This window comes from Octopus bimaculoides, chromosome 18 (genome assembly GCF_046866305.1).
Source record: "Octopus bimaculoides isolate indiv1 chromosome 18, ASM4686630v1, whole genome shotgun sequence".
In the NCBI taxonomy this organism is placed as follows: Eukaryota; Metazoa; Mollusca; class Cephalopoda; order Octopoda; family Octopodidae; genus Octopus; species Octopus bimaculoides.
Window position 1 is genome coordinate 30,927,253 of NC_142945.1, and position 14,053 is coordinate 30,941,305.

At 37.2% G+C, this 14,053-nt stretch overlaps 1 protein-coding gene across 6 annotated transcripts in view; it reads right to left on the bottom strand.

The window, feature by feature from the left end:
* Positions 1–7,554: 7,554 nt before the first annotated feature.
* Positions 7,555–14,053, bottom strand: part of LOC106875756 (dual specificity protein kinase Ttk) — a 288,324-nt gene continuing 281,825 nt past the window's right edge. For all 6 annotated transcript variants that reach the window (XR_016244973.1, XR_016244972.1, XM_052974191.2 and 3 more), the window contains exons 18-19: positions 12,332–12,432; positions 7,555–8,734 (exon numbers count right to left, since the gene is read on the bottom strand). Coding sequence is in view for 4 of the 6 variants with exons in the window: in XM_052974191.2 (XP_052830151.1) it covers positions 8,597–8,734; positions 12,332–12,432 (239 nt within the window). In the remaining 2 variants the exon portion in view is untranslated. The remainder of the gene's footprint in view (positions 8,735–12,331; positions 12,433–14,053) is intronic.

A 14,053-nucleotide genomic window follows, 5' to 3' on the forward strand; every position in this document is an offset into this window, starting at 1 on the left:
TAAAAGTTAACCGGGATAAGTCAGTCAGCTTGCAACTCGGCACCTGGAGAGGCAAGACGATACCTCCCAACAACGTCGTAGGGCGTTGGACGGAGGGAGCGGTTAAAATGCTAGGGGTTTGGTTTGGTCCAGCCTTCCAGATAGAGAAGAATTCGGGCGAGGTGACGAGTAGGATGATCCACCTAACTCAGGCCTGGTCTGGGCGGCGGCTATCCCTGAAAGGAAAGGTGAAGGTTGCAGAAGTGTTTGTCGCTTCTCTGATTACCTACCGCCTAACGTCGTGCCTTGCTCTGGTTCGTGGCTGATCAAGTTGGAGTGTCTGCTCTTTCGCTTTTTGTGGAAGGGTAGCCTCTGTAAAGCACTGTCTGCACCCACTAATGGGTGAGCTGGGGATCCATTGGCTGTTGATGCGCAGACATGCGCTGAGGCTGAGGTATCTGTGACTCTACCTGGATGGTGAACAGGTGTGGTCTCCGTTCGTTCTATCGTTACTTCCTAAGTTTAGTAGTTTTAGTGAACTAGGACCTTGGATCAAGTGTAGACCAAAGTTGGGTACTTGCGGGGAGACTCTAGGCTTCGATGAGGGTCAGCCTGTTCCGAAGGACATTTGGGCCAGGACTCTTGGATAACTTCCAAGGAACCCTGGCCTGGCAGTGTTACCAAGGAGCCTTACCAGTCCGCGATAAACTCACAAGGCATGACGCCCCTTGTTCACCCACGTGTCCAAGATGCGAGGAGGACAGGGAAACCATTCTGCACGCAATTGTGCAATGCTCCCAAATTTCTGAAATGTGGATTTACGTTGAACATCTGCTGTCGCGGCTGTCACTGTCATCCGAGTCGATTGTAAAGATTGTTCCTCCTTCCTCCTTTAACAAAGAAGGCAATGCTTATTTTCTCGCTGTGGTCGCTATAGCGAAAGAAGTTGTATGGGAGACCCGCCTTAAAGGAATCGTGAGAGGCATCTTCATCTCCAGCCTTGGACTGGTTAATTTCCTCATTTACCACCATAAGAGGAAAACAAGGGTAGAGAGAAAATGCCTGTCACCTGATGTATATGGAAAAAGATGAAAGGCTGTTGCGAGTTTGTTCAGAATGTATGAACCCGCATAGTGCATCCATAAGGTTATACTAAAGGTTACAGTGGTTTTCGAGGTCGAAGCAAAACCCGTCCCCCACTTCATTGTATGTGCAATTGTTTATCATCCGCTTTATCTAAATTTTTAACTATTCGCCTTTTTGTTAAATCATTCGTACTATCGATCCCTCCCTCATTAGTATTGTCCCCTCTATGTTTGGCCCCCTGTGGGCAATAAAAAAATCAGAAATGTGAGACTTTTGTAAATTTTCTCCAGCAAAAAAAGATCAGTCTTTAGATTTCCTTAATGGATCTTACATTGACGAAGTGACGCAACGTCTTTTGAAACGATCGTCGAGATGATTTTGAATGCACTCTTTTCTGGTTACCACTTTGCCCTATATTTTTATATATTTATATTTATATTATTTTAGTTTCATTGCCTTAAATTTTTAGTCACTTTTATTATGCATTAATTTAATCCATATATTTTTCTTCATTCGACTTTACTCGTATTACCCTTTTAGGTTTTATCACCTTTTATTCGTATATATGTGTATATTTTATACTATTGGGTTTTACCGTTGGATGCCCTTATGTTTTAATATATATTTATTTTCGATTTATGACATGGGAATGTTATAAAGTTGTTTTGACCAATTGGCGCGTTTATTCATACCTTTCAATTTATATGTACATACATACATACACACACACACATATATAAACTCATTTCACTCACCCCAAGGACATAGGATCAGGTCTGGTCCCAAAATACAATGCCTCCACCATGGAAAGATGTGGATGGTGCAAGCACTACTCCTAAAAGGAAACAATGTAGTGTATGCACGTCACCTGTTTTACACATGCAAGCAGGAGTACGGACAAAGTTTAGATGAATACCTGCAGAACCTCAAAGTTTTGGCAAAAGATTGTGGATACAAAGCTGTTTCAACTACTGAACATCTCAACGAATCTGTAAGAGATGCTTTCATTCTAGTAGCATACGTCAGCAGTTGTTGGAACAAGACGAACAAGATCTCAACTGGACCTTCATCTAAGCACGAACACTGGAGACGGCAGAGGTTCAATCTTCAAGTTACTTAAGATCAGTCAGTCCCCCTAATGAACCCTGTGCTGCATGTCCTCCCAGCTGAAACACGACACTGTAGCTGACACCAATTTAGTAGCCACCACTCCTAAATGTTTTTTTCTGTGGTTACAAGAAACACCCACATTCCAAGTGCCCAGCCGGGAAGCAACATGTAAAGCCTGCAACAAAGTTGGTCACTTCCAGTGGGTATGTCAATCGTCTTGCATGAACAAATGTTTTGTTACCATACACAGATCCCACATTGTCTGCCATATTCTCTGCAGTTCTTCCAGTATCATTGTCTTCTGTCGTTTTTAAAGTGTACATAAATGGAGTGAAACTCAATGCTCTGGTTGATACTGGAAGCTTCGATAGTTATATATCATCTCATATTGTACACTCACATGGTTGGCGTATCTAGTCATCAAACACTCCGATTTCGATGGCCTCTACTACCTTGTCAAGTATTACACGAGGTCACTGTTTTATCAAATTGGTCTGTTGTGACAATGATTATCCCAATGTGGAGCTTTCACTTTTACCTGAGCTTTACTCAAATGTCTTACTTGGGCACAATATTTTGAAACAGCATCAAGTAAACATAGCTTTCGGGTGTTCCAGATCTCCGTTTTCACTTTGACGGTGGCTCACATTGACATTCCTACACTATTCAGGTCGCTTTCAGAACATTGCAAACCTATTGTTACTAAATCCAGGTGCCTGTCATTACCGGATCAGAAATTTGTCAAAAGTGAAGTCAGCTGCCTTTTGTCAGAACAAATCATTGAATCACCTCATTCTCCATAGAGGGCGCAAGTTTTAGTCACCAGTGATGAATCACACAAAAGACAAGTGGTAATCGATTATAGTCAGACAATCAATCAATACACACAATTCGACGCTTACCCCGTGCCATGTATTGATGAACTGGTTGAGAAAATATCTCACTACGAGATATTCATTACTTTTAATCTTAAGAGTACTTATCATCAGATCCCTATACACGATGAGAAAAACTTTACAGCATTTGTGAGCCTGTATCAATTCTGTCGTATATCATTCAGGGTCACAAATGGTATAGTTTATTTTCAATGTATCACTGATAACACTGATCAATACATATTTTCTGGCACAAGGTTTAACAATGGCTTTTAGCTAATTTGGGGGTGTTGAATCCAAATCTGGCATCAGATTTTCTCCCTATCACATCAAATTTTTGAGGTATAAAATCTTTTAGTTTAGCTAGAAACACCTATTTAATACCTATAAAAGAAGAATTAAACATACGTAGATGCAATTTTTAATAGACAATATGTCTTTTATTCTTTTTAATCTAATAAATCAAAACACAAAGTTGTGGGAATAAATGCACATTAACATGTAAGAATTAAGATCGGTTATAACAAAATATGAATACAAAATCTAATCATTGTGGTTAGTCATTCAGATCATCTTATTACTGCAAGAACTGTTTTTGATGATCTCTTGTGCACAGCTTCTGGAATATCTCTCATCAAGCTCCAGCAGTAATCTGCCATCCTGTTTAAGTCCCATCGGCCTTGGTAGCATTCTTCCATTAGTTTTATATCCTAATGAAAGTGTTTACCTTGTTATTTGCTGACATCACCCAGGTTCTCTGGAAACTCACCCAAGTGACAGTGTGTAAGTAGTGCAATTTAATGCTCATTCTACACCCAAGCACTTGCAAACTCAAGAGCAGCCACTCCACAATCTCTTGATAGATGTCAGCTTTACTGTCCAAGGAAATTCTGCACCACATTTGAGAAAGCATTCCAAGCTCTGGCCTCTGCCACACTCATTGTTGTAACAAAATGTAGATCCCTGAGGTGTGTTCTTATTTGAGGTTCATCAGATATCCCTGCCTGAGACTTGGAAAGGTTGTACATATATATATATGTGTGTGTGAAGCAGTCTCCACTGTGATCAAAAGCTTTGATGAATTGCTTTATCACACCAAGTTTCAACAGAGATTTTGCAAACTTTGTGGGAGCCCAGGTTTTATCCTGGTCTTCAAGTGTTGCTTTAAAGTAAGATACACTTTCTTGACAAAGTGTTGCACCTTTGAGCCTGTGGAGTGAAGTTTCTACAGACATAACCAAAGATAATGAGGTCATTACAGCATGTCCTTCTTTTTAAAGTTGTATCCATAACTAGATCACAGTGGTTCAGTTCACACCTGAAAAGAAGAGGAAGGGCTTTAAAGCAAAACTCAACTTGAACATATTAAAAATTACCATGACAATCCAGCCAAAATTCCTGCAAATAGTGGTGTAAAGTTAAATTTTGGTATATTCCAGGTAAATAAAGGTATATACTGATGGTACAAAAATGTAATGTGATACAGCAAATCTGAGGTCACTTTCAGAATCAGCATCCAAAACTAGTGTAAAACTAGTTTTATGCTAGAAAATAAGTTTTATTTTGTTGATCAGTGTAAAACTTTGCCTACATTGAAGTCACAATATGCAGGTGCAACAGAAGAGAACATGAGAACTGTGAAAAATTCTTACAGGTCGCGAAGACATACAGGCTTACCTTCAATGATAAGAAAACAGTTGTTGCTGCCAGGACTATCACGCTCCTGAGTTACAAAGTGTCCAAAGGAGTAATCAGACCAGATCTAGAAGGACTCCTGTCTCCTCAAAATGCCAAACCACCAGAGAGGATCATTGGTGTGTTCTTACCAGAAAGGATCATTGGTGTATTCTCACTGGATCTCCCAGTTTTATGACAAAATCGCACTCTTAATACATAAGACCTTTCCCTTCTCTAATGTTGTCGAATAGTCATTCCGAAACCTCAAGTCGGAGCTTGAAGGCGCTGCTTTGGTCACCACTGACTATCAAGTGCCTTTGGTTGTAGAGAGAGATGCTTCTGATATTGCTATTGCCACAATCTTGACCAGAATATACCTGTGGCCTTCTTCTCCAGAACACTTTGCAATGAACAGAACCATTCCTGTTGTTCATTGTCTCTGCTATTTTCAACCTTTGGACTCCCTTCTTTCATCCATTCTGATTGTGGTACTACTTTCAGGTAAGCTGAACTGAGACAATTCGTTCATGATAAAGGCATAACGACTGGCAGGATGACCCCATACAATCCAGCAGGAAACGGCCAGGTTGAAAGGCCCAATTAAACCTAATGGAAAGCCATTACTTCTGCACTAAAGTCTAAGGGAGAGAGTCTGAGTCATTGGCAGTGAGTACTACTTGATGCTCTACACTTCCTCCTCTGTATGGCCACTGAAACCATGCCTCATGAGAGGCTATTCAGTTTTCACTGCTGCTCAACTTCTGGGACCTCACTACCAGAATGGCTAGTGAAAGGTGGACCTGTGCTCCTGAGGAAACAACAGCAGTTCTCAAAATATGATCCAGCAGCAGAAACGGTCTAATTACTTGAATACAATCCACAGTACGCCCATGTATGCTAACTGAGCGGCAAGGAGGAGACTGTTTCCTTGAAAAGGCTGGCTCTGGGGAATGAAGCACAATTTTCTGATACACCAACCAAGTTTGATACCTCATTGTGCAACCAGGAGCCTGTGAATGATTTCGAAGTGGAAACACTGGCAGCTGAAACCAGAGGTATTGATCTTGAAGAAGCTAACAACTCAAAACTTGATAATATTGAGCAGTTGAAAGCAGGTCAACAGCATCTACAAGACTTGAGAAACCAAAAGGCTGGTGAAAGATGTAAACTATCCAGAATATTGTAATGCCCCATGTTATATTTTGATGCCTAAGAACTTTATGAACTCACCTGGTAGTACTCAGATTCTTCAGCAGGGGAGAATGTGGTGATAATTACTGATATTATTACTATAACTGTACATGTTATATTCACTACTGTTAATATTACTACAGCCAGTTGAAAACGAGGCTTAGAAATGATATTTAAACATGGCTGCCTGCTGACCAGTGAGGTTCATGACTAAAGCTATTATTGATGGATCCTGTACTCTCATTCTTAAAAGAGTAAAGCCTACTTATGGCCAATCTTTTCAGCCTCCTGTATTAACAAAATTGAGAATTGCTACACGACTACAAACTACTCACACACTGTATGTTGCACCAGTATTCCTGCTGAACATCAGGGGCCTTGTAATGCCTCATCAACACAAAGCCCAATACCTGAGAGACATAGTGACATGTAATCAAGAAATATGTATGGTTCTGATGCAAACACATCTGGACACTGACATATGAGATGCTGAAATACACATACCAAAGTATGTTGTGTTGAAAACTGACAGGAGAGAAAGGACTTGTGGTGGAGTTGCAGTGTACTCCATCCACAAGATACTCCAAATCGTGGTGACTCATTCAAATAGAACATCAAAAAGCTGGAAAGTGCTAACCAATGTTGATATGACAGCCTTCACACAATTCCTTTAGGAGACTTCCATCTCCCTAATATCAAATAGCCTGAGTGCCACCTTCTTTCAGGTATGTCATTGCATGAACTGAAGCATGCAGAGTCTCTGTTTGACCTCACAAACATGCTCTTTATGGAGCAAGGAATAAAAATGTCCTGGACCTCTGCTTCACAAATAATTTGGCACTCACCCGTAATGTTAAAGTGACACCAATGATTCTCAGACCATAACTTAATAGAACTAAAAGTGTATGGTCCACAGAAAACTGCAAACATGCAGGCTACTAGAAGTACCCAATTCCTCTTCAGCCTCAACTTTCATAAAGATGATTAGAATGGAACAAAACTGGTCTACCAGTCTCTCTATGCAAGATATTGATACAAAGCTACAGCACTGTATGACAATCATGCATGACATATGCAGTAAGTTTTCTCCACAGATAATGCCAAACCAACAGAAAAATATAATTTCAATCTCCTGTTTTGATACACATATACATTCCTGGGTGTCACAAGTTTATAGAAACAGGGTCAGGCCACTTAGAATAAGGAGTATGAAGTCAGAAATCTGAGTGAGTCCAACAAAATATATTCTGTTGGTGTCAGTTATGGATACATAATAGAACACATACAAAATTATACACATATATGGGTCACGGAATTTATTGAGGCAGCCAGATGCCCATGTTAATGTTTGCACTGCTAATATAAATATATACAGACATACACGCATAAATGTATGTGTGCATGCATGTGTACAAACACACAACATACATGGACATATATCCATATATGTGTTTTGCTTTCATCTCATTAAATTTACTCCCTTGCTTATGATATGGTAGAGTGTTACCTGTTATGATCATATTTCTGTCATGGTTGTTGTAGCAGATAATATCACATCTGTAATTGATGGGCAGTTAAATAGCATTATTGTTCTTGAATGCAAATGTTTATTGCACACATACAAATAAGGAATTAGTTTATTTAATTTTATTCAACGAATATTTTTATTTTAAAAATTAGGAAAAAGTACAATTTTAATTACTGAACCTACTGTACCAGTCCCAAAAATATATTTCCAACTTTAGTCACCATATTATTGGTAACTTATCCATATATATGCATATACACTTAGTCGTGTGTGTGTGTGTGTGTGTGTGTATGCCACATACACTCACATTGTTACATACTAACAAATATGCACATACATACACATTATATATATAAAGTGATGTATATGTACAAATATAGAATGGTCCTAACTAATATTTTATCTCAGAGAACTGTACATCTCTTTGAGAAGTTTCTCTGAAACAAAACGTGGTTTGTGACATTATATGTATATACATTATAAATGTATACATTATTTTAATTAAAATACACACATACATACATTCATGCATGCATACAAACATACACACATACATATATACTCATACCACATACTTACACACACATGTACATGCACCATGCACATAATTGTTTTGTATTATTTACTCTCCTGATAAATGGAGCATTTGTTCAGAGAAACTTCAGCTTTATTCAGATGTATAAATTAATATTTATACTGACAATTTTTTTCTATTTTGAAACTCTAAGTATGTATCACACACACACACGTAAGCATACATATTTAAATGCACATACATGCAGAATCAAAAGTAATTTTATTACATTAATAAAGTAAAATAAAAATAATCTGATTGACAAGACCACTTTATAGCATTTTCATAGAAGTTTAGTAAATATGCTTGCAAGCATATCGTTATGTGTATTATGTATAGAAATAGATTCATGTGTGTGTGCAAAGTTGAATCAAAGAAAGGAATATTTGTTATAAGTGTCTATTGCTCTATCAAACATGATACAAACAGAGCGATATGGATGATGATATTAAATGTCATTACTATTGTCATCACTGTTGTTATCATCATCATTGGTGGTGGCGGCAGTGCCACTACTGCCACCACCATCACCATCATCATCATCATTAGATCTATGGCAAACTCTTTTGAGTGATGCTATTTCTGGTCATCTGCAGCAGTCAAAGACAGTAATGGAGCTCGAATTTCTTTTGAAGTACCACAATAAACTGCTGACTTAGATTTGGTCTTGTAATTCATCATATCCGCCACAATGTTTTCTTTGTCATCTACAATCTGGAAGAAAGAAGTTCAAACAAATAAAAGAAGCAAGTGAATAATATTTTGGAATACAATATAGGACATCTTATGGTGCAGAGGGGAAGAGCAATAAGAAAGAGGGAGAGAGGGAAGGGAGGAGTTACTGTCACTTATTTCTAATTTCTGAACCCCTTAACCTTAGCATCTACTTAACCCTTTTGTTACTATATAGCTAACTAAAATACACCCCTTATGAGTTTCAATAAATTCTAAAGTGATCATGAATTTAGGCTAGCTTCATAAAACAACTCTTTTTTATTAATCAATATATTAATGTGATTTTTGGAATACAATTTAACAAAAGGTCCTTAACCAAATGTGTTTCATAATTTTTGTCTCAAAATGAATTCAATTACAGGTAAATTCAACATAGTTAGAAAATTATTAAAAATTTTTTTTTAATAGAAAAAGAGTTATTATATTCATTGAATATACAGCAAAATTTTAACATAAAAGAATTGTGCAAATTACTGGATTATCTATCAGTTGAACTTAATGCACATAAGATACAAGGTGGTATCAAAAGGTTCCCATACTAGTTATGTTTAATAAAAAAAGAATACCTTATTTACTTAAGTTCTAACACCATCTCCTTCAAAATAGTCACCTTGTGCAACAATACACCGATCCCAGCAATCCTGCCACTTTTGGAATCTGGCCTGGAAATTGTGTTCCGTAAGCAAGTTGAGGATCTTCTGTGATTCACTCTGGATCTCAACAGTGGTGTTAAAACAGTGACCTTTGAGTTATATTTTCATCTTGGGGAAGAGATGAAAGTCCACAGGTGCTAAATCTGGTGAGAAGGGCAGGCACAGAAGTGATACTGTTATAATGCGGATCCTCATCCACTTGTATATTATTGTCGGCACTGTAATATTCTTGTTGCCACTATTATGTTGTGGTGGTATTCCGCATCTTATTAACTTTGACTCATCTATCACGCTATCGCAAGATTAGGAAATGAAATATAAGCCGTCAACCAAATGAAATATGCATATATAAATACACAGAAACATATAATAATGGTTCACAATCCAAATTAATCAAAACTTGTCACATATCTTACAGGCAATAAAAAATAAAGATGAGGCAAATTTTAAAACATTATTTATAAATCAAATGTAACTACATGTGGTGGCGATTTCTTCTTCACCCTTGGACCTTTCCTTTTCTCCTTTCCAATGAAGAGTTATGCTCAAAACATCAAACTCTCTCCTTTCACTGAGTGTCAAGCTAATATATTTCTTGCACACATCCTCACATTTGATTTTTCCCATCTTTTTATTTGAATTTTTAAAATTTTGAATTGTTTGTTTATTTGAATTGACTTTATACATGTGTGTGTGTGTGTGTGTGCATGTGTGCACGTGCGCACACACACACACACACGCAATATTCCTAAGAATGCTTGGATTTCGAATTTTTCTTCCAAGCATGTGGGAAACCTCAAACTATCATTTTTTCCCCTTTGTTTATGTTCATTTCCACAACAATCGCTTCAAGGGAAAGAGTAAAAATGTAATTTAAGGGTTTCATTTTCTTGGAAAGACTTTGGCTTCCTAAAAATGTGTGGGTGTGTGTGCGCGTGTGAGAAAGAGAGAGAGAGAGCACACACATCTGTGTATAGATATCTATAGATACATCTATGTATGGAACATTATATATATGTGTGATGTGTGTGTGAAAATAAGTATGTTTGAGGAGAAATTCTTTATACCAATAGAGGGTCCAGTTATTGACTTGACAGCAATATGATAGAAAATGCATTTAGGATATGAAGACAAGAAAAGCTCTAAGTCCATCAGGAATTATTGCTGAGATGCTTAAAATATCTGGTGGAGTGGGATATGGCCCAGTAATGTTGATAAGATTGTCAAGGAAGATATTATATCCAATGACTGGTGTAGGAGTATTATAATCAAAGGTAAGGGAGATGCTCCATAGAGAAGTAATTACAGAGGTATTAAGAAACGGATGGGAAAAGTTCAGAGAGCTATTAACTTTGGTGGTAACTAAAGGTCCCTCTCTTTCAGAGGAAAGGCAGATTGTATGGAACTTGTGCATGACAGCTTTGCTATATGGTAGTGAAGGATGGACTATCAATGCAGAGAGCATGTGAAGGTTTGAGAGAAATGAAGCCAACATGCTCTGCTGGCTGCAAAGTGTCAGTGTACATGTACAACAAAGTATAAGTGTTGAAAGAAAAATTAAGCATAGGAGGCATTAGATATAGTGTACAGGAGAAGAGACTGTGTTGGTATGGTCATGTGATGCATATGGATGAGGACAGTGACATAAAGAAGTACTGATCACTAAATGTGAATGCAACCTGTGGAAGAGGAAGACCTAGGAAGATGTGAGACAAAGTGTTGAAACATGACTTTTAGATGTTAAGTCTCACATAGATGACAAAGGACTGAGATGATTGACAATCTGCTGCGTTTTAGAAGACAAATCAATCTAATGGAAAAGGAGTACCTCAAGGCATGTTATGTATGTCTATATCACTGCACATAATCTATACCTGACAAATCTCTCCCCAACAATACATTTTCTTTATACCCTCTACCTCGATCTCATTCTCTTTTTGCATTCTTTTGAAGTTAGTTGTTCACTCACTTTATTCAAACCTCTCTACTACTTCACTAATATATACTTCCCTGTAACTTGAGGGTGCAGCATGACACACATGTCTCTCTCTCTCTCTCTCTCTCTACACCTATGATCTCTCTTTTCCCTACTGGTGTAGCCATGTGTCTCCTCCAGTTGCAAGGTACCTGGTGACCTCATACACTCAGTTTGCAGTTTGATGTATTCAATGTTGTATGTAGAAATAAAAACAATTAAAAACAAATATGTATTTTGATTATTAAATGATTCTTTTATTTCAATACTGTTTTCTTTCTTTTACTTAATTCTTTGTTGAATATATATACCTTTATTCAGGCATAGAACAATGGGTCATTCTGCAATATTTCAAGCAAACTACAGCATGCACACATACACATACTCTTTTTTACTCTTTTACTTGTTTCAGTCATTTGACTGTGGCCATGCTGGAGCACCGCTTTTAGTCGAGCAAATCGACCTCAGGACTTATTCTTTGGAAGCCTAGTACTTATTCCATCGGTCTCTTTTGCTGAACTGCTAAGTTATGGAGACGTAAACACACCAGCATTGGTTGTCAAGTGATGTTGGAGGTGACAAACACAGAAACATATACACACACATACATATATATATACATATATATAACGGGCTTCTTTCAGTTTCCGTCTACCAAATCCACTCACAAGGCTTTGGTTGGCCCGAGGCTATTGCCACGCAGTGGGACTGAACCTGGAACCATGTGGTTGGTAAGCAAGCTACTTACCACACAGCCACTCCTATGCCTAACATACAAATTTTTAATCAGATAGTTGACAAATGTTGTAATTTTATGTGTTATATAGCAAAAGTCTTGCATGAAAAGCCAGTACTAATAATAAAAGCTAAATTTGTGAGGAGATGATAGAGAAGATGCTAAAAGCTCTAGAGATAGATATTTAGAAAAGAAAAATAGAAGAAACCTACCTGTGATGATGTCTTTACAGAATTCAATGACAATGATTTATTATCAACAAGTTTATTGTGTTTCAAATCATCTCTCCTAGGAGGTGTTACTGCTGTTGGAGCTGAAATTACAATAGCATTTAAATCTGTTACAAAAAGCTATTACTGATTCATTAATAGAAATGTTAACATTTCCCTCAAAACCTATTATTTAAAGAGAACTGCTTTGCAACCTACAACTTCTGTGCTCAGATTACAAATGTCTAAGTGGTAACGATGAAAAGCTGAGTTTTCAGACAAAGTTGATCAGTTTATGTCAGTGATTCTCAACCAGTGTCCCACAAGATTTTCCTAAGTGTGCTATGAAATTTTGAATGACACACTAAGAAAATGCAAAAAACCACATGATCCCAATTGAGTATTCAGTCTGTGGTGTAACATGTTGCACCACATAGCTTTGTTTATTTAGGGATGAGCGAAATGTTTCCAAATGTGTCGCAATGCTAAAAATTTTATTATATCATTTATTATTTTGTTCATCAGCAGTATTGATCATATAAAATGAATATTGGTCAATACTTGTCTTAAGGTGGGACGCCTCAAAAGAAAAAAAAATTATTATATCATGCATCTTTTTTCACTTATATGGTAGAATCTACCTCTAAAACTGAGACAAATGATATATTTCTTTTTCATCAAGTCCAAATTTTTGCTGAAATATGACCAAAAATGGTTGAAAAATAGCATAATCTTCAGAGTTCTTTTGAGAAAATCCAAATAAGCTATGAAGATGATTTTTACATTTTTTTTAAATCAGAAAACCAGTCCTTGTATGGTAACAAAAGCCTTTTTTTGATATTTTGAAAAACAAAAATTTTATTGTCATTAGTGTGCTGGACAGTACAAAAAATGAAAAATATCACATTTTTTTTTTTTTGATAAAAGTGACTATAACATTTTTTCAAAGCAGAATTTTTCAAAAAAGGCTCCTGTCACAATGAAGCTAAGGTCTCCTCAAAATTTCAAGCAAATCTATTGAGTAGATTTTCTGGAAAGAACTTTGAAATTTTGAGAAAATTGCCTGTAAAGATTAGAAACACAAATGTCAGCTTCTACCTCTGTTTCGGAACAATCTATGGATGATTCCGATGATTTAGCTCAGAATTCTCTGGTCCATGCTACTTAATGAGTCCATGTTAGCTTCCCATACCATAATTTCCTAATTTTCTGGTGGATTATCCTATTGGAAGAGTGAGTTGGCTGCCATGTTTACATTGTGATGGGGGGGGGGGGAAGGCATAGTCATGTGATGTGCTGGACCAATCAGCAGGCGCCATTCGCCAAGTGTAGCCAAAAAGGAGGCTCGATGTGCATTTGCTTGTTCAATATAGGTAAATTTTCTGGTTTTTTACACTGGAGAGTTCCAGTGTTTCATAATCTTATGCTAATGACGGTATAGTAGATGTCTGTAGTTGTCTACTGGTGTGTGGGACATAGTAAAAATGGCGGATTTATGATGTGTTGTCAGTGCTCAAACATTGACTATTTTTGTGCATAATACATCGAAAATTGATACTTTCCAGCTAGACATGGTCTCATAAAACATCAATTTTAAGTAAGAAGACATATTTTTTTGTTTTGCTGTGTTTGTACATGAACGAGAAGGCTTTGTGGGACCGAAAAACACTGTCATCTCAATTTAGACAATCCTACCAAAAACTGTCATATTGATATTTCATGACC